Below are 22295 nucleotides of genomic sequence, written 5' to 3' on the forward strand. Positions count from 1 at the left end.
TCCTGCCATGCGCATGCGCAAAATTATTGGACATTTTTCCCTTTATCTGAAAAAATATCCTGAATAAATATGTGTATACATGTGCAGACTAGAAGTTATGTGGTCAATTATGGCTTCATTTATGCTTTTTGTGGTGGACAAGTATGCCTGGGACTTCTACATGGAAAATGCTAACTTTTAGCTGGTTTGAGCTTACCAGCTCTACAGCATATAGATAGAAGCACTTTTTAACAAGGAATCCAATGGTATATGAAACTTTGAATTTCAGTTAAGTATGACAAAGTTATGACAACTTTATGAACTCAACACAAATATACTTTAGTTGGGCGGAAGTCCAACCAACTGCGTGGGTTGGGTACCACTCCAATCTAATCCGAAGTGGGCGGTAACTTCAAAGCAGTAGGAATGCTACTGCATGCAAGAGTCAATTTTGCATGCCAATAGCTCTAACCGACTTGGCGTGTTCCTGGATCAAGCTGGCTTGTTTTTTATTGTTGCATTTAAAGATTTTACTAGTTACTGACTCGTTCATTCTCTAGCCACGCCTTCAGCACTTGAACTCTGCAATCTGATTGGGGTGCAAAATTTCTGCAGTGGAACAAAACCCAGGTTGGAGTGGTGCCCAACCCTAGGTTGGACTCCGCCCAACTATGTGCAGACAAAGAATACAAATTCACAAATCACACAAAGCAAGGAAAAAATGTTGTTTTCAAATTTTAGCCTATAGGTATAGGCTAGAAATATTAATCTAAAGCTTCTACACCGTAAAAATAAAAGTGTGCTACAATGTATATGCGACCATTTTAGTGTACGTGCTCTTCATTATGCCTCGGTGCGCATGTGTTTGTGTGTGTGTGTGTGTGTGTGTGTGTGTGTGTGTGTGTGTGTGTGTGTGTGTGTGTGTGTGTGTGTGTGTGTGTGTGTGTGTGTGTGTGTGTGTGTGTGTGTGTGTGTGTGTGTGTGTGTGTGTGTGTGTGTGTGTGTGTGTGTGTGTGTGTGTGTGTGTGTGTGTGTGTGTGTGTGTGTGTGTGTGTGTGTGTGTGTGTGTGTGTGTGTGTGTGTGTGTGTGTGTGTGTGTGTGTGTGTGTGTGTACTGCTACAGCTGCTCAAGGATGAATCAAGTGTAAGTAAGAGTTTCTATATAGGCTTCTAGTCATGTTTTCTTGGATTTTAATTTGTGGATTTGCAAAATAAAGCTTCGTTCTCGAGTTATGCCTAGTTTTGCTTACTTGGAATGCCATTGCAGCTTTTTCAGAAGAGCATGTAGCCAAACTTGTTTACTGAGTGTTGCTACTCTACTTAGTTAGCTCTACACTAGAACGCTAGCTATTGGAAGCTGCAAGAGTGAGAAGAGACCTGCAAGGCTCTACTGATGGCAGCCATTAACTTGAACTCTTGGCATCGATTGTTTTTAATAACAATCATGGTCGATTATTACCCACTCTTTGACTTTCATGCAACAAATTGCAAAAATTAATATTCATCATGACTAGACTGTATAGTAGCTTTATGTTAATGTAGCTTTGGCATCTTCACCGAGGCATCAGCACCTCTGGTGCTTTCATTTTTTACAGTTATATGGCAGGGCGACACGAAGAGAAATGTTGAATACTATAGATGTAGACGTCGGTTTGTAGAGAAATCGAGAGTTTGTAGGTACTTAATTACCGTAAGCTTTAGCTCTTCCGTATTATATGAAGTTTTATAAGCTGTATATCTCTCCTCTGGAAGGTATTATATCTACATCTATACAAGGCCACTCCAACAAAGAACTTAGTTTCCTGTCCTGAGCGCGCATGCTTTTCAGCCCACCTCATTATTTTTCCATTATTGACCTTTGTACACTTTTACTCCAATTAATATGACATCATCAAACCACAAGGCCATGTGGCTGCAAGAAAGATGTTCGGCAAAAAGTTTATTGTACATTTCAATGGAATGTAATAATAATTATAAATAATGGTAATGAAGAGCTCGCCTTGTCAGAATTCTGAGAATTCAGGACGGGAAACTAAGTTCTTTGTTGGAGTGGCCCAAGCCTTGAATAAGCTTAGAGCTGCAAGTACACACAAATATATTGACGACTAAATAGAGCGGTTTTTGATGTCATTTTGTCTCTTTTATGTATCTTTATAGTCATGTCATTCTTAAACAATAGCAATAGCATTGATAATCAATCATACAACTATATATACTTCTTTCATCCTGCAAAAAGAGAAAAAAAGCAAGCCAAAAAAACGGCTCATTGCTTCGAGATGACTGTGCTACTCATTTTCTAGTGTAGTCGACTGCATGGGTATTGTCGAAAGTATAATTATAATAGAGGAGAGAGTATCAAACGTAGGCATACTCATAGGTGCCAACTGTCCCGGAACTCCCGGGACAGTCCCAGATTTGGAGGCTCTGTCCTGTGTCTGGAAATTGCTGAAATGTCCCAAATTTTGAAGGTTGCTGCTCCTGAACTAGGATAATATAGTCCAAAGAAGCTCAAAATACTAAAGCTATATATGGCTTAAATCATGAGCAGAATTCAGTTTCTTGCACTATGGCTACGATCAAAACAAAAGAGGGGTGGGGCTCTCCAGGATGATCATACTGCACTGAGCATGCGCAGAAAGCAACTAAATCTCCTAAGTGTCTCCTAATTTTTTGTCCTGGAAATTTTTCTTTGGAGGTTGGCACCTATGCATACTGTACATCAGATACATGTATGCGGAGAGTAACGTGGCTTCCTGTGTCTCATGGGCTTGGAATTTGCACACTGACCATTCCAAGTGTATATAGGTGATGTAATTGTGTTGGCATCATTTTCTACTAGAATGGAGTATGGAGTTTGATCCGTTTGCAGCCTTTAATTGGCTTATAGCTATAGGATAGCTACTTTTCTCCGTGTACGTTCACGTGCATCTTTTTTTTTCTGCACATTTTTGCTAGTGATTTATTCTGCATGCACGATGTGTAGAATATAGGCATAAACTTAGCTACTTCGCAAGCCATGCCCTTGGCTTGCTAACACAGCCTCGACTGGTCTTCATTCGAGGGTATACTTACGTTTCTTTTTGTTATCTATATATATGATTGTATAAATGCATTCTACAAAATTATTCCCGAGACGATTTTTATATCTTAGATTGTATGGAGTCAGCAGTCAGCAAGACAACAGTCTTGTATGTATTAGTTGGGCTGTTTCTTACAACCACATCTATTGAAGGTATATGATACTGTATTGTTGTCACTATAGTTATTTTACATAAATTGTCATTGTATGTCATATACAGCCCAGCAGTTTATAATTGAGCCCGAGTCAGTGGTACAAGCCGAGGGATTGTTGGCAGAGTTTGAGTGCCTGTCTCCTGGACTAGCTCATTCTTGGTTTGTGAATAACACACCATCTACAAGCTTTACACCTGAAATCAGAGTACTTCCAGAAAAGGAAGGTCGTCCCTCGGTGCTAACCATCCCAGCCGGCTCACAATTCAACAACACTGTCGTTCAGTGTGCAGCAGTTTCATCGATCACTAGCGTAACGTTGTTTTCAAGGAATGCAGCGTTGATAGTTGGTGAGTGGTATACTTGTAGAGAGTATACTTTGAGTTGTTATGCTTCTTTTCTCAGAGCGTGTATCTATTGAGGTGGTGAATGATAAAACCAAGATTACCATCACTGTGAAGAATGACTTCACCACAAATAACGTTACTTACCATGTGAATATCTCTCTTATGACTCTGGGTACCAATAGCAAGATGGTTGCACTCCCTCCTTTAAATGGTGCACAAAATGAAGTGGAATTTAATTACGAACAGACTAATAACCACACTCTCTGTGATATATTCACCTTCACTGTGACTCCAATTAGTGAGTCAGGAATGGAAGGAAGTTCCAGTGAACCAGTCACTGGGTTCTTCACAACAGTAACAGGTACTGTGAATGTATTATTTTATTAATACGTGTTTAACAATAACCACAGGTAATAACAATGTCGCTCCCCTCATCAGTCAGGGAGGAAATGTATCGAGGAAAATAGTGAATCTCGGTGGTATGGTAAGAGACGACGTATTAACTATAACAAACACTTATTGAGCACACCTCTCAGGTACCCAACTGTACCAACTTCACCTCGTACCAAGTGACCTCTGACATATTGGCACCCATCAATAAAACCATCGAAGACCTCCAAATGATAAATTTTTCTCTTCCCACTGACCGGATAATCAACGTCTCTGTGACACTTACTTCGATCACAGGTGTGCGCCTCATATTCAAAGACATGCTAATCAGTAAGTTATGTTATTCAGTAGTACTACATGCGGATTTTGATTTACAACGTTTTCCACAGAAACAACTGATGTTCAAAATTTGATTGTGGGCGTTTGCCCTAAAGAAAACTGTGCGAGCATTGAGTATGTTGAAGGTACCCTCTCTCCCGGAGCTCTTGTCTGTGTGATACCTAATGGAAACTTGAGTTTTCAAAATATAAGACTAGTGTCAATTAGACGGGATATGAGTGACAATTTTACCATCCCAGTGGCTGTTAGTGGAAATTACAGCGTGATTGCATTTGACCTTGAAAACAACAGTATACCAAGAATGCCTTCTATAGTGGCTGATGATGAAACTATGTTTTTGAGCAATAGTGAGTCAACAACGAGTATGTCAGTGTTCTTTTATGAGCTTAAACTTTGATTTATTGTTGTTGGTTCCCATTTCCTCAGAATCTTCCACTGAACCAATTTCTCCACTTAGTTCTGAGGACATTACTGTCACTAAACTATCAAATGGAAGTGCTGAAGTGACCTGCACTATCTCTGGCCACAGTTGTCTAGCGTTGTTTCAATCTAAAACTTCTCCAACCTCTCCAACCTCTCTTGATCAGGTGGTTGTTGGTTTTATTAAACCATCTAATAACCGAACTATTGTCCCTCTTAATGCCACTTCTGATGTTTATGCGGTAGTGTACACTTGGAATAGTGATTCTGGTGAGACCATCTTTGATGGAAAGGTGTCCTTCATTAGTGAATTGGAACTACCAACTAGTAAGCCAAGAGTTAGTCTCAAGTTTCAGAATTGTATGTGCTCTATTCTTGCAGGAGGTCCTCCTCCTACACAATCAGCTCCATTGTCCATGGTACCAATAGGTAAGCACGTGTATAATTTTATTGTTGCGTTCCAATGCCTATTTTCCATATAGCTATCATTTAATAATTATAATCATGACCATTCTCTCAGTCGTAGTTGTTACTCTGGTCATTGTGGGGGCTATAATCCTCATCATTCTTGTCATTCTTGTCATTCTGAAGAGAGACAAACGAGGCAAGGTGTTGCACTATAATCATGAAAGGTAAACTGTACTGGAATCATGATTTGATTATGTTTACCACTATTATGGACAGAACATTAATTACTACTATCAGGAATAATTAATACTATCAGGAATAATTAAGAGGAGTACCGTACGGGTAGAAAATTTCGAGGTGTTTTTAATTTTGCGTTTTTCGTGGGTGGCTGCAGAACACGAAAATTAAAACCCCTTGGAAGGCGTATGCGAGATAGTGCCACACCCTAACTCCACGAAATTTACTACCCGCGAAATTTCAAATAAGACAGAATATTGAATTGCATGAAAATTTACACCCTGGAAATTATCCACCCATACGGTATCCAACTCAGGCAGTTGTAGTGTAAACCAGGTTACAGCTGTTTGCATAGACCTTGCAAAATACTCAGTACTACAAAACCACCATACAATGCTGCTATGTAAACAAATAGTATGAATGCATGTAGTATAGTTATGAGCAATGATGGCTTCTAGAACTAGACTATATTATTATGGCATGGGGATCTATACCAATGCTTTATGCTGAATGCTGAGACTGTTTAGTATACATGCATCCAGTGGACAAATTAGTAGCTATATATAGGTATATCATTCCGTGTCCACTTCAAATCCTCACCATAACAGTTTGTATGTGAGTTTCCATACCACCAAGAGTAGATAAGAGCATCTACCATTGATACCACCTTATAGCGGGTAATTTTTGAGGGTCTCGCAGATTAGCCATTTTTGTGAAAATATTAGCCCTCAATAAGTACCTATTTAAGATACAAGTTCTAGAAGCCATCATTGCTTAGGACTACATGTTGTTTGTATAGCAACATTGTATGGTGATTTTGTGGTTGTAGACATGTGCCTTAATTGGCTAGTTATATATACATGTAACTCTAATAGTTTGCAGGATAGACTCACTTAATAATTTGCACAACTGAACTTTACACAAGAACAACTACTGTTATAGTCTACTGTAAGTCACATCTCCCCTCGCAAGCTATAAAGTGTTCGGGAGGTTTAATTACTGTTCCTGTTTGCGACCTTGTCATAATTCTTCTCGGTGGTTCGATTTGTGGCGATTCTTCCACACTCGACTCTTCCTATAGTCTCCTCTTTTTGCGAGGGGAGACATAATAAGAGGTTCCCTTTTAGGAATTGCCTCTTTGGCACATTCTGAACAGTTGAGAACTTTCTCAGTGATGTCTTTTGACATTGACGGCCACCAGACACAAGTATTGGCCCATCTTTCTCGACCTTGGTGTCCTTCGTGTATTCGAAACAATGTTTCCTTTTTCAAAGCTGACGGAACCACTATACGTTGATTGTACAGCAGTAATCCATTATTAATGATGAGGGAATTTCTGTTGTCCCAGTATGGTCTTATTCCCAGTGGTATTTCTTTCTTTTTGGGCCAATTTCCACGACAATAATTATTTCATCACTTGCGAACAATTGGGGTCAATCTCTTGTTCTTTTTGGTATTCCTCATGTCGTTCCGCACTTGCCGGTAGAGAGTTTACAACGAAATGGACATATATCTTGACTAAATGATAGAGGTGTTTCACTTTCGTCCACTGGGGCTCGAGAAAGAGTATCGGCTGTATATAACAGTTTTCCTGGTACATGAGAGATTGAGTAGTCGAATCTTTCCATTCTTAAACGAAATCTCAACACTCTTGGTGGAAGGTTATCCAAATTCTTGGTGCTCAGAATTGGCACAAGTGGTTTGTGATCGGTTTCTATCTCGAACGATCGTCCCAAGATATAGTTTGAAAAGCGATTACATGCCCAGGCGTACCCAAAGCCTCCTTTTCAATCTGGGCATATCTTTTCTCTGTTTCGGTCAAGGAGCGAGAGGCATATGCCACAGGTTTCCAAACTCTATAAACTTCCTGCAGAAGAACGGCACCCAAACCATAGGAAGATGCGTCTGCCGACACTTTAGTGTGTGCAGTAGGATCGTACAACGTAAGGATCGTTGGCTCAGTCAATTGATCTGATTGAAGGCCCGAGTTTGTTCAGGTACCCACAGCCAACAGTTCTTCTTGCTGAGTAATTCTCTGAGGGGCTGACTGAGTTGTGATAGACGAGGTGTGAATTTACCAAGGTGATTCGCCATTCCCAGAAATCTTTGTAGTTTTGATACATTGGTAGGAGCTTTCATTTTCACGATTGCTGTGATTTTTTTATCAGGATCTGCTCTGATACCATTCTTGTTGACTATATATGTCCTAGAAATTTCACTTATTTTCGATTGAACACACATTTGTCCGGATTCAGGGTAACACCTGTGTCTGCGATTTTCTGTAAAACTCCAGCCAAACGAGTATCATGTTCCTCCTGAGATGATCCAAAAACAAGTACATCGTCCATTTGGCATAGAACTCCTTCCAATCCTTCCAATATTTCATTCATTCTGCGTTGGAATAACTCAGGTGCACTAGAGATACCGAATGGAAGCTTGTTAAAACAATATCAATATAGATTGTGAGTGGTCTCGATTTTTTGGCTAACGGAATCTGCCAAAATCCACTATTTGCGTCAAGTTTACTGAAGATTTTTGCGCCACTTATAGTTTGGCTAACGATTCATCGACATTTGGGATAGGATGAACTTCCCGCATCACACTAACATTGACTAGTTTTAAATCCACACATATTCTGCATGCTCCAGAGGGTTTAGGTACAACGACCGTACCCGCACACAATTGGGTTGGTTCTTGTATTCTTCCATTCGACATAACTCTTCTTTGACATTTCCTTATAACGGAAACGACACATTTCGGGAGGTATAAAGTGCAAAAGGAACGGCTCCTTCTTTCAGTTTAATCACATATTCTTCCCCCATGGTACCGAGACTTGTAAACACTTGAGGAAACTGACCGCGAATTTTGTCCTCGGTTCGGATAGCAAACGTTTTGCTTAATAGTCGAAGGCCATCAATTACCGGTAGTCCCAATAAATTTGTTTTGAGGTCTTGTGCAACGAACACTGTTTGTTCTGTTGACTGCCCTTTGTAACTGATCATTGTTGTGAACTGTCCTCTTACGTTGAGTGCTCGTCTAGCCGGCCCGTAGAGAATTCTGGATGCTTCCTGAAGTGAAGGTTTTCCTAGATTGCTATAAGTTTTCCCTGAGATTACGGTGACCTCTGCTCCTGTATCCAGTTTGAAAGGTACTGACATGCCCTCCAGAGACAGAGTCACCACCCAGGAATTATCCTGGTTTGCGTGTACCGATCCCAATAAGGCTGTGTCGTCTGTGCTAATTCTGCCTACGCTCTTAGAATAGCATTTGATACCGTAATGTCCTTTCCGATTACACTTTCGACATATCGAATCTTTAGCAGGGCCTTTTAAAAGTGTTTTTGCTTGCCACAACTGTTGCATTCTTCGTTCGTAGTAACCTTGTTTCTGAATGTACTTTTATCAGATCTTTGTCTGGGTGGGTATGGTTTCTTGTTGATATGCTCGATAAGCAGGGGTGACCTTTTGGTACCGTCCCCTCGTAATTCTTTTCCTTGCTGCGATACCGCCTCTTTTTGACGTACCATTTTCTTTGCAGTTTCCAAGGTAAGAGCAGGATCCAACTGCATCCTCTCAGACAAACCCGTATCTTTTATACCGACAATATAGTATCAAATGCGATCTCTCAACAGTTCATCACGCAATGCTCCGTAATCACACGATTCAATCAGACTGTATAGTGCAGCGAGGTATTCGATTCTCCTCCTGCTGTCTTCTACGGTTGAACCTAGCCCGCTCAAATATAAAATTCTTTCTCACATGGAAAAACGCATCAAACTTGTTAATGACAGAGTCATACTTCTTTTTGTCATCTTCACTTATGCTGGTAGAGGCTAGAACATCTTCCGCTTCCTCCCCAAGGCAGGTACTGACTTGCCTAACTTCTGGGTTGCTTGCCAGATCGGAAGCTACTCGAAACTGTTCAAAGCATTTCTTCCATTTCGGCCAATTTGTCTGGTTGCTTGAAGTCGAAGCTGCCGGGGGGTTTCAATTGGAGTTGTGCTGTGGCCATCCTGACACCGCTGCCACCATGTAGACGTGTGCCTAAATTGGCTAGTTATATATAGCTCTAATAGTTTGCAGGATAGACTCACTTAATCAAATTGCACAACTGAACTTTACATAAGAACAACTACTGATATATAGTCTACAAGTATTAGTTCTTGCATGACCACGAGCTACGGCCCTCGACCACTAATTTACTACTGAGCCAATATCAGGCATATTGCACGAGTGATTATGCAATAACTGATTTGTTGCGTGGGAGAAGCATAGGGTTCATGCCTTCCGCATTCCTTATTTTGATACCACAAAAAAGTGAGTTGTAGGAACAATATAAAAGAGATCATTCCAACTTTTGTTCAAGCTTTCTGGCTGTGCAAATATATGGCATATTGCACTGCGGTGACTTGTTAGCTTTGATGTGCCTGTCTTCACTGTGCAATATGCCATATACAGTGCAACAACCAAAGAGAGTAGATTTTTTTTTATATTATTTTTTTTCACATTTTGTGGCATATCTTCTGAAGTAAAAGTGATATGATCTATTTGAGTGCAGGTACTGAAAGTTCAATTATTGGCGCTTCCATTGGACCACCACCTGTTACATCATATGACATCATCACTATGAAATGGCTGTCTGAAGATGTGTACCTCCGAAAATATGTTAGGAATAGAAGTAGCTTATTTGTTTGAGTTAAGATCTGAAATTTATTGTGTATGTACCTGAGTATATTGCTCATCTTTTGAGCTTCAACAGAAGTCTGGGCTGCTAGTAAGTTCTGAGAAATACTGAATTTTGTTGTTTTTTGGTGGCAAATATGTTAGGAATACAACTTTCGATTTTATGCTAGTTAAGGTCTGATTTTTGAGGAGCATGTACTACAATAGCATAGAATTCATCTGTACTAACTTACAGGAGCTAGACAAGTCTTATCTTTGCTAGAGCGGCCCTTCTTGTCAAAAATGGTGATTTTGCTCTGTTTTGCTACTTTTGCTGACGTATGCAATGATATTCATTGATTTGTGACATCACAAATCATCTTGTTGTTATTTGCTACATCCAAAGGTCATGTGATGTCTACCTGCAAATACACAGTTGGTGTTGGTCATTCTGTGTCACAGGGGCGTGGTAATTGAGCTTACTACGTAGCCAAATCACCCCAAAAGTCATAAAAAGCACTGTTTTTGACAAGATGGGCCGCTCTAGCAAAGAAGAGGCTAGCCTAACTCCTGTAAGTTAGTACAGATGAAAAGTACACTATTGTAGTACATGCTGCTCAAAAATTAGACCTTAACTAATATAAAATCGAAAGTTGTATTCCTAACATATTTGCCACCAAAAAACAACAAAATGCAGTATTTCTCAGAACTTACTAGTAGCCCAGACTTCCGTTGAAGCTCAAAAGATGAGCAATATACTCAGGTACATGCACAACAAATTTCAGATCTTAACTCAAACAAATAAGCTACTTCTATTCCTAACATATTTTCGGAAGTACACATCTTCAGACAGCCATTTTATACTGATGATGTCATGTGATGTAACAGGTGGTGGTCCAATGGAAGCGCCAATAGTTGAACTTTCAGTACCTGCACTCAAATAGATCATATCATTTTTACTTTAGAAGATATGCCACAAAATGTAAAAAATGTGTACCAAAAAAAAAAATCTACTCTCTTTGGTTGTTGCACTGTATTTGCACTGTGGTTTCTTTGATCTTTTGCTCAAACATGCAACAAGACATCATACACATTCTGTAACTATAAATAGTAACAACTGTCACAGTGGTAATGCTGATCTAGTATTTTGCAAGGTCTACAGTAGGAGTTAGCCTCGACCCTAGTCCGATTTGTCTCCAATTAAACGCTAGGTCGCCTCTTTGTCCTGGTATTGATTGTATCTGGGCGTGACCGGAAACTGGTACTAATAATTATTGTGCTATGTACGGTAAAATCTTCAGTTCATCAGTTGGCTAAAAATACAGTGATATAATTGATATAATGACACTAGAAATTAATACTGTTCACAGTGCATCAAGAAACAGTAGAATCCTGATGTCACTGGCCAAGATAGCAACCAGAAGTGTTGAAAGAGCCATTCCACGTCAGTAGTTTTAGTACAGGTAGTTCTATAAGATCGGCCCCTTAGGAAGGACACGAGTGGCACTGGGGCATCCCCTTTCAATGAGTTCACACCCATCAGCTAAGAGGAGTACGACGGGGGTTGGAGGGAAAAGGCTTGATTTTGCTCCTGTATACAAATTAGTATGAAGTTAAATTTATCATACTCACAACACTAGCAATGATGAAGGTATTATTGATTTATATCGCTCACCTTGACAATACATCCCAGGCCCAGCCACTTATGGACACCCCTGAGCATAGTATACAAGAGATCGATGGCCAGAGTCTGAGGATAGACTCTACCAAGTGTATTTGGAAATCAATGGTCTAATCAAGCGCTTGTATTAAATTGTGTAGTCAATCAAAGGTAGCCAACTGATAGCAGAAACTTGAGAGCCTAGGTCTGTTCTTTCACAAGAGTGATGCTCTCGCACAAGGCAGCTCACACTCTATAGCTATATCTCTGACGAACTAAACTTGCAAAACAGCTAAAGAATTGACCTATGACATGGAGTTCTTTGTGATTTAACGGTAATTGGTAATTTACGGAGTAAGTATGCTTACATACACTATTAGTGTTTCTATTCGCTCCACCTTGCTCGTTTCGAGCGAATACCTAAGCAACCACAGCACATGCCCAGATACACGCCCAGATACAATCAATACCAGGCTGAGGAGGCGACCTAGCCGACCTAGCGTTCAATTGGAGACAAATCGGCCTGGGGTCGAGGCTACAGTAGGAGTATGTCAATACCACGGCACTATCAGACCGCATCTTAAGTGGGTGTGTAGGTGTAGTGGTTAATTATGATATCAGCATACACCACAATTGGCTGCTGTGGTTTGTACCTCCAGCCCACATTTATCATTTAATTTTATTCATGGCTAACAGTTTACACAACTACAAGTGTTAGTGACTGTTTGTGATAATGTAGAATGCAATGTGCGTGGGAGTTGTGTACTCCTGTTACAGAGTTTTTCTAGTGGCTTGCTCTGGAAATGTGAACCATGCAAGCTGACTTTGTTAAACAGACCAATCAGATTTATAATCTCCACGTGATTTGCACGTGATGTGCAGGCCACACAGAGAAAGGCATAAAATGGACCCAAAGTTGCTTGCCGTGTTATTGGCACAAGTTGCTGCTATCGCGAATGAACTTGGTGAAAAACATGGGAATACGTACAATAAGATACAATACGAACTTTGGGCTGAAGCTATTGACGTAAAGAAGCACGAGAGTAGAGATGTTCCACCGCCTGGCTCAATATGGAATAATACTTCCAAGAAACCAAAGCATTCGAAGAATAATGAAGTTGATGCAATGACATATGCTTTTACTACCATGGCAAACAAAGTTGCGTCCGCATTTTCTCCGAGGCCTTCACCATCTGATCATAATACTCCTACTAAAGACTAAGACTTGAATGAACCAACCGGGCCCAAGGAATGTTGCCTGGTCGAAAAATTGACCTACAAGCAAAGTTGTTTAGTCAAATTGACATGATTCATGGGATGTTTGAGCGAGGTGCAATAACTACAGAGCAGTTTGAAAAACGAAGGTGTTCTCTACTATATGAATCAATTCAAGAAAGTGGAGCCATCCTAAGGTTTTTACCACCATACAGCCCAGATCTAAATCCGATAGAAGAAGTTTTCTCAAAGGTCAAATATTTTTTAATTCAGTATAATAATTTATAGTTAGAGTCAATGTACTTATTCATTGTATTGTGCATGCATGATGTATCCGACACAATCTTCAACAGTTACACTATTAAATGCCATTGAAACCACTAGTCGAGGAGAACATGTGGCATCATAAGCAACTTTGTTACGTTTCAAAAAATATTTGACCTTTGAGAAAACCTTCTATCGGATTTAGATCTGGGCTGTATGGTGGTAAAAACCTTAGGATGGCTCCACTTTCTTTAATAACTTTGTCAGTATGGTGAATTGATGCATTATCCATCACTACTACTGATCTTTGATTGAATGGTTGTAGAATGGGTACAAGGCATCTCACTCCAACAAAATATCGCCGTTAACATTTCCTTCGTAAATATCGAAATCCTCTATTGACATTATACCAATAGAATTGAGCCTTTGACCACGGAGTGTGTGAGTGAAACAGACAGGTTTCATACCCCGTAAATGATATAGCCAACGAGTCTACGTCCCTTCTTTCGGTCAGATCCAGTCTCGTCTAACCATAGGATCATATCAGCTCCGATGAACTTCATTTCTTCTATAAATTTGGTTCTTTTTTATTCTGATTGCTGATTGGCTATGTGCCGTAATTTTTTGCGTGTAAATCCCACCTGCGAATAGTACGAAACACTGTACTAATACTAGCCCAGGTACCAGTGTTTACAAACAATTCTTGTTGAAGTTCATCTAAATACATTGCTGGGTTAGCCATGAGTGACTCCAGTAGGCTGGTCTTCTCAACATCTTGCAGCATCCTTTGTGGGCCACATATATATAAGTGATAACGTATATAAGTGATAGGACTAACATCACCTGATTGATTGTACAGGCCAATAATTCTCCTAACAGTAGAGATATGTATGTACATAAGATCAGCGATGTACATGTAGCTCAACTCTTTGTAGTGGTAGAGCCACACTATTCTCCACCTCAAGTCTGTAGACTGACTGTAGACAAGGGAACAGGCATCTGAAGTTTTATACCTCTCAAATACTAGATCTATTGCCTCTCATATACTGTTAATGTTTTCGTTGAATTGTCTGCATGCACACTTTTGTGATGGTTTGTATTTTGGTGACAAAAATCTGATTGGCCGGTTGCGGCACGACCCTTTCCCGTTTTTACGTGAAGCAAGCCACTAGAAAAACTCTGTACTATGAATGCACAATGGTACTCCATGCATAGTGCATTTTAGAGAGGTAGGTTGTAAACGTGTGTTATCTATTTAGCAAGACTCTTACAAAGATCAGGTTCATGGTTGAACTTATCTTTATGCAGCGATTCTCAGGGCAGATCAACAAATATAGTTTCCCAAGAATTGGTGAGTGATTGCATCACCTGTGTGTGTGTGGGTTTTTGTGTGTGATTTGCAGAGTTGCAACACATGTTCTGTGCTTTGACAGTCCCTATATCAGGTGGTTTTTTTATGCTACATTTATTCTTTACTGCGTTTGTTTTGGCTTTCTTCTTACTTGTATATATAGGTATATCCTGTATTTCACAATTTAATAATTATGGATTATATCCCAATGTCACCTGTTTAATTTGATCACTTTTGCCATTATCGCATGGTGAGAGTTTTCTGCTGGTACTGACTATTCACATAGTAAAACCTACTGGTTTTACATTTAGCCTATTCTCTGTTTGTATGTCTCTTTCATTATCCATGAATGTTTTATATTGTCATTTAACACTAATTTGACATTTCACCGCACTTTGTCTGATTGAGTTTCTTGCCCAGCATTTGTTCCAAGTACAGCCATCTCCAGGACATTCTGCATAGCATTTCCAAATGAACACTTGTACAACCTGGATTAAAAAGCAGTTTTTCAGATTTGCGATTGCTTCCACGAGGCAGATGACCTCTCAGGCTCTATTTAACTTACATAGACAATTCCGCCATCTTTAATGACTCAGCAATTGTGTCGATCGAGTAAGAGTGTTGAACTGCTAGTAACAGTATTTGCCTTAAATTGCGGTATCATGCACTTGATAGTAATCATGCAGTACTAATTTGTTATGTTAGCAAACTTTCCATGCTGATTGCGCAGTTCCTGATACATGCAGTGCTACAAACGACAGACCACAAACAGTTTTCTCAACAGCACTCATTAATTGAATAGTGATGACAGTGATAACGTAATTTAAGGCAAATGCGATTCCACGTTTCATACTCTTACTCTTATCTACTCTTGAAATAATACATTGGCGTGGCTGAGAAACCTGACCAGTGCAGTACAAATTCTTTTTTTCTGAGATCAGCTCTCCTATTCTCAGGTATGCTATATGCACTGGCTATAGATATCATAGGCATAGGCCTCCATACTCTTAAAATACTGCACTTTAAAGTAGATTCTATAATTATACAGAAATAATAATTCTGTCTTCTGTTCTTGAACTTTTGTACTGCTTCTTGACGTTTCGCTTATGCATGTCATGATTATGTAAATTTATACTTCTGTACTGAAAAAGAAAGGGAATCCGACTAGAAAAACATTTGCAATGTGAAAAATTGCTAGGATTGGCCGAGGGAAATACTCAAAAGCGTGGAAACAATTAGAAATCAGACGAGTCAGAGCATAACTCCAATCCGTTACGTCATCATGAACATAATTATGTTGATACATTATAGCATCACAATTGACATTTACTAAGAATTATAAAATTGTATACGAGGAGTCAATGTACATATATAGACTGTGTTTCAGATGCATCTACTTCCATCCACCACATAACCATCCATATACATGTTACTACGCATGAATGGACTGTGTATATGCCTCTGCTCAACACTTTATCAATTCAGCAAATCATCATGGATTGATTATATTCCCGCACATTCCAAAATGCATGTATATAGGATTGGTCATCCATCACCCCACCAGTAAAAATTGCTAGATTGGCCAGGGGAATTATGGAAAGCTACCAGCGAAAAAAGTTCATGTGAATGATCTTGTAACGGATTGGAGTTATCCTCTCGTCTGATTTCTTGTTTCCACGCTTTTTGGTGTTTCTCCCAGCCAATACTATAGCAATTTTTCACATTGCAAATGTTTTTCTAGTCGGTCTCACCATGCACTTGTTTGAGGAAAGTGGGACTTTCAATAATTGTAGTTTAGGGCGTGTATCAAGAAACTCATAAATCAGGTCCTTCTTGTGATTAATGTACACCCTTGAAGTTGTTTATGCTGTAAGGGTGCGTATCCTTCCCCATTAGTTTGGTATTCTCATGGTACACAGACTCATGCAGTGTAGTGTGGTTGAGTTTTGACAAGAGTATGCATAAGTCATAGCATGTACAATCATGTTGATAAATGTTTAATGTGTGTTGTCTACATGCAGGACGTTGGTGCCCGAATAACAAAATCTCGAGAAGTTATAGCACTCTGCAATGTCGCCCGCCCTGGGAACATGTCTCTGGAATGCAAAACAGCTGACACTGACGATACACCTCCACCAGGTTATGATGTCGTGTGTATAGAGAACATGCAAAGTCCTGAATACGAAACTGTAGCATCAGCTAAGGCAGGCAAACCTACACCCACCACTAGTGAGAACCCTCCACCCCTTTCCCCTCCCATGATACGAGGAGACAGTGAAGCACCTGATTTACCACCTGCCTACGATCCTGCCGTAGATAACGAGAGTGCTGTTGTTATGTCAGTAGAGAGCTCTATCAGCCAGGGTGTGGAGAATCAGTCCGTAGATGGGGAAGTTGATGAGTCTTCGAAGAAAGATCTATCAATCAGCGACATGGAACATCATCGTACGGAGGAGGCCATTGGTAGCACTGAAGCTCAGGGTGTGTACACAATGGACGAGTCAGTACAAGGAAGTGAGGATGGATCTAGTAACAGTGCTGACTATGGTGAAAAAAAGGCAATGATCGCTGCGCAGGTGAGAGCTTTATATAGTACAAGTAAAGGCTTTATGTGACGCTTTTTCTTTTTACACAACTGTGGTTTTGTGACACATTCGCACCGTAGTTAACCGTCGAATCGCCCATCCCTACTTTTGCCTGAAAGCCCTATAGAGGCCTAATGCAATCGTAGAAGTGCCCACTATTGCGCATGCATATAATTGGGTCAAAGGTCAACATGATGCAACTATGTTAAATAGCTTAGCTAGCTCATGCATAAACGTGCACAAAGACTTTAAAAGTTAGTGGACTAGCTATAGACCTATACAATGTTGTTAAATCTCTATAATCAAATATCTGCCCACCCCTTGTTTAGCAGCCATCAAAACAGGTGGGCGGTTCAACGGTTAACTATGGTATACGCGTAGCGGCATTTCATCCAGACATTTACCCCCCCCCCCCCCCTAAATAAAACTCTGCGTGACAATTGTGCAGTTACAGCTCATTGAGCCAGGAATGCAGTACATGTATTATAGCCTTGTGTGTTGGCAATGCGTGTTTATGTTTGTTGTGTGTCTACATACAGCACCTGGTGAAGGAAGTGTATACATGTAGAAAACACCCTTTCATTGTATGGGTGCTTGAGTACATACATGTATAGTGTTGGTTGTATAGTGTGTTCAAATTAGGGAACTATTCTAACTGGCACAATGGCGCTCGTAGTTACTAATGCCAGGTGGTTCTGTACTCTACCGTACACTGTAGCTCTGTTGCTTCATGCACGTACAATGCTACTTGTACTGTCAGTTATGTGTGCATGGCTGCAGTTCACCTGACTATTCTATTTGCCCTGTGAAGCGTACATGTGCTTCAAGAACTCCCGCAAGGCCAATAATTTGCTTAGGGTACAAATATTACAAACGTAATCAGCATTAGCTTTTTCTCACTCTTGCAAGAGCTCTACTAAATAGCTAGTGCTCTAGTCATGTATTTATATGTACATGTACCAACAACTTTCAGATTTTTCTTGGCCTGATTCTGAAGAGACTGCGCAATGGGTTACAAAATTGTAGTCTGACATTTGTTGGCAAGTAATGTACCGTATTACTGCATTGTTTTGTGAGCATTAAACATAATTATGCGAACTGTGCGAGTTTAATGACCTAACAAAAATAAAATCGCGAATGACCCATACAGATAATTGTGTGATCACATCACAATCGCAAAAGTCAGATTGCAAACTTCAAATTTTCGCTTGTTCGCAAAACATTGTACTGTATTTTTTTTTATCTGTATGGTTTCCATGTTGGGGGTATCAATAAAGATGTTACTACTGTGTATTGTTGTCTACAGGACGTGGGTGCCTCAATCACATTTCCAGTAGCATTTTATGATATCGCCCGCCCTGAGAACATGTCTCTGGAATGCATCACAGCTGACACTGACGATACACCTCCACCAGGTTATGACGTTGTGCGTAAAGAAAACATGCAAAGTCCTGAATATGAAACAATAGCATCGGCTAAGGCAGGCAAACCTACACCCATCACCAGTGAGAACCCTCCACCCCTTCCCCCTCCCATGATAAAAAGAGATGAGGGTTTGGACAACGATGGGGTGCTTACAGAGGAGACCACGGACAGTACTGCACAAGCAAAAGATGAGCCTACGGAGAATGGAGGTGACAGCAGTGGATATGAGGCAAAGATTGCTGCACAAGTGAGGGTTATATATACATGTAGTGTGTAGACAAGTAATGCTGTCTGTGATATGTTCATGTGTGGTATATTATACCCTAAATTAACAGCTGCCTGTCTGCTTGCTGTTATGTAGTCTCCCCTTTGCCCCTTTTGCGGGTACTTTATGTATTTTAATAATTATATGTAGCCGGTGAGGAATTGTACGGCTGTGTGTGCATGGTCACACAAATTAATGTGTGGCAAGTGTCTGGCAGTTGTACAATGATTCAATTGTGCAATTAATTAGTAAAGCCTAACTTTTTCGAACCAATTCTACTGGCCATTAAATAATCAAAACGGCAAGATGTTTGGCAAATTGACTTTAGATACATGTATGTATGTATATGTACCACCCACTCCCACGCAGCACCAGTACGTGCTGGTAGAACACAAACCTTCTGACAAGGTGATCATGAAGGACTCATCCAAAGTCATCTACTCTGAGGTGGACAAGGACAAACTCAAACCAGTCGTCCCACCACCAGGTACTAGTTTCAAACTTAATTGGGACAGTGATAACCTCTATAACCAGCAGACATTTTGGCAAAGGTGTCAAGTAGTATATACGTGTACTGTGTATACAATGACTATTATATTAATGTGGGAGAGCTAGTACATTTTGGGGATAGTGCTTAGTAGTTTGTTAACCCGAGGCGTGTGGGCGGCCACGGGTTATAGTAGTCTGTCTGTTTGTCTGTTTGTTTGTTTGTTTGTTTGTAACGAGTATATCTACTCACCTGGATGCCATAGCACTGCGTTTGCAGCATAGGTAGTCTTCACACAACAATATCTTGGTTTAAATAGTGGCAGATTTTGATGTTAAAGCTTCTTTGTCGAGTAAAAGCGAGCAAAAGCTAAGAAGCTTAAACTTGCCACGTGGCCTTGAGTCAATGTACGGGATCACTTCAGCTGAAAATACGTAGTCAAGGCTTGATTATGTATTTTCAGCTGAAGTGATCCCGTACCAGGAACAATTGTCAAGAAAGTAGAATTGTGACTGGTTGTTGACTGACTCTGGATCCTATACTTACTTCAGCCTGGAAGGAGCCATACTTCTCTTAGTCTAAGACTCCAGGCTTCTTTGCTGTGATCCCAGTCCATAGTGCATGTCTCATGCATGTACGTTGTTAGTTTAGTTTTATTGCTCTTGAGTTGCTGTGCTAGCGCATGCTACATGCACTGCATTATTACTCTTCTAGTTCCTTTATTATCACGTCACCAGCCGAGGGTTTGCACTTTAGTGCTCTAGTTTCTACACATGTACAGTGTGTTAGCATGTACATATACGTTTCGTTAATTCCCTAAGTGGAGACAGTTGACACTTAGTGTGTGTACAGTAGTGTAGCTCCAAAACTTTGCTGGTAGTTTTCGTAACTAGTTGGACTACTTTCATCATGAGAGGCCAGATATCTCAATAACTTGCACATGTGTTATGCCCTGTCCTGTAGTTGCCAAAGCACAAGGGCAATACATTCCAGTAGAGACCAAGCCAGCCAGCAGTGCTGCTAAGGTGATGGACTCCACCAAGGTCGTCTATGTCCAGGTGGACAAGGACAAGCTGAAACCAGTCGACCTGAACGAACCACCAGGTACACCACTGTTATCAACTCTGAGTATACCTTTTGACCCAATTCCTACCTACCTACTTATTCTTTGGAAGTGTTTGTTGTTTTTAGAGCGTCTTTATCACATTACTCATTCCCTGAATCCCACCTGCTGCTAGCTGCCGACTAAACAGAATATGAATCTTAAAGCAATCAAGTTTATCATCTCTCGTGCTACAATTACTTGACAGTGGACGATCTGTTATAGTATGTACATAACTAAACGGAAAATGAATCTCAAAGCCAATCAAGTTTATTGCCGCTCATGCAACAATTACTTGAAATTGTTGTTTTGGGTGTTTATAATATAAATAAATGTACTATATCAATATTCCCTACCGCATTCAAGTCCTTTCAGGGGTGAGAATTTGCCTCCACATACGTTTATATAATTAGGTTTCCTATGCAATATTAGAGGAAATGTTTCTCTTATTCCGTACTTGGTTGGATGTTTACTGCTTCTTATGTTTTCTTAGAGGACAATTTCCCTTATTTGGTCCTTTTTCGATTCACTGTTCAGTTGTAGTATGACCGATAATTGTAGTCCATGAAACAACTTTCATTGTTTCCCCTCTCCAGCCCTTCCACCACGACGCCCTGACACTAACACTGAGGAGCTGCACACAGAGAAGACACTAGGTGTGTGGTTAGTATATACTTATCTATAGAGGGTAATTTTCGTGGGGGTAAAATATTTGTGGTTTTCGTGGTTGAAGGTCTGCATGACCACGAATATTTTACCCGCGAATGAAGCGTTTTGCCCCCTGAAAATTACCCGCTATACGGTACATTGTACTTACACGAAATAGTTTTAAGAGTGGACACCCCGTAAATTATTATCTTGTTTTCTAATGTATTGTACAATGTAAGTCACTTTAAACTGTGGGAAATTAAATGTTGGCACTGTCGTTCGTCAAGTGGTAGTTAGTACAATGTCGTGATTGGTTCCACATTACACTAATTCCCAAGAGTTCATGAATAGAGCAGATGTATCATTTATGATTTATGATCGTGTGTACAAGTGTAATATTGAAAACATTACTTGTGACTCTAAGAAAGATACATTTAGGTTTCCTATGCAATATTAGAGGAATTGTTTCTCTTATTCGGTGGATGTTTACTGCTAATTGTATTCTTGTGTTTTCTTAGAGGACATTTTTCCCTTATTTGGTCCTTTTTCGATTCACTGTTCAGTTGTAGTATGACCGGTAATTGTAGTCCATGAAATAACTTTCATTGTTTCATTCTCCAGCTCTTCCACCACGACACCCTGTCACCAACACTGAGGAGCTGCACACAGAGAAGACACAAGGTGTGTGGTTAGTACTTACATGCTGCAATACTGTATAGCGGGTAATTTTCGTGGGGTAAAATGCAAATATGTCCTTTGGAAGCAAAGCGTACTATATGTACTATACATCTGTTTATTATTCTCAACCAATATCTCCCTCCAGCCCTTGCACCACGACAACGCCATCCACCCCCACCACCCATCCACGAGACGTCCTTAATAACTGTGTGAGAACATAATAACTTCAAATAACTTACTCGGCAGATTAGGCACATGCACCTCTTTATATTAAATGTAATTTACTAACACGTACATTGCACTGCTGCTTGTGGCATGTAGATGATAATGCTGTTATTGCTGCTTTAAATTTCTTCTGACTCTTCATGGGTTGTATCAAATATCGGTAGAAACTGGATGGTCTATGCATGCATGCATGCTCTAAATCGATTAAAGTTATTATGGTATAATTATTAACCGAGGCCGTGCATGGTCTATGCATGCATGCATGCTCTAAATCGATTAAAGTTATTATGGTATAATTATTAACCGAGGCCGTGCCGCGACCAGCGGGTATAGTAGTCCGTTGGTTTGTTTGTTTGTCTTGTCTGTTTGTAATTTATG

General features: G+C 40.1%; 2 protein-coding genes across 3 annotated transcripts; one reads left to right on the forward strand and one right to left on the reverse strand.

The window, feature by feature from the left end:
* Nucleotides 1-22295, reverse strand: part of LOC135339659 (uncharacterized) — a 120737-nt gene that overhangs the window by 79679 nt on the left and 18763 nt on the right.
* On the forward strand, nucleotides 1089-22041 carry LOC135338866 (uncharacterized). Of its 3 annotated transcripts, XM_064534953.1 has the most exons (17): nucleotides 1094-3211; nucleotides 3279-3560; nucleotides 3616-3918; nucleotides 3968-4041; nucleotides 4094-4277; nucleotides 4337-4633; nucleotides 4713-5033; nucleotides 5088-5135; nucleotides 5227-5338; nucleotides 14460-14502; nucleotides 16524-17078; nucleotides 18394-18759; nucleotides 19147-19264; nucleotides 20228-20368; nucleotides 20963-21022; nucleotides 21636-21695; nucleotides 21838-22041. In XM_064534953.1, exons 1-17 carry the CDS (start codon nucleotides 3136-3138, stop codon nucleotides 21903-21905), a joined length of 3108 nt encoding a protein of 1035 aa, XP_064391023.1. In that variant the 5' UTR covers nucleotides 1094-3135; the 3' UTR covers nucleotides 21906-22041. The 3 variants fall into 3 exon arrangements, with proteins under 3 accessions (XP_064391038.1, XP_064391023.1, XP_064391032.1); XM_064534968.1 differs by lacking the exon at nucleotides 20228-20368 and having other exon boundaries at nucleotides 1089-3211; XM_064534962.1 differs by lacking the exon at nucleotides 21636-21695 and having other exon boundaries at nucleotides 1095-3211.

The sequence above is a fragment of the Halichondria panicea genome, chromosome 1, assembly GCF_963675165.1.
Source record: "Halichondria panicea chromosome 1, odHalPani1.1, whole genome shotgun sequence".
Taxonomy (NCBI): domain Eukaryota; kingdom Metazoa; phylum Porifera; class Demospongiae; order Suberitida; family Halichondriidae; genus Halichondria; species Halichondria panicea.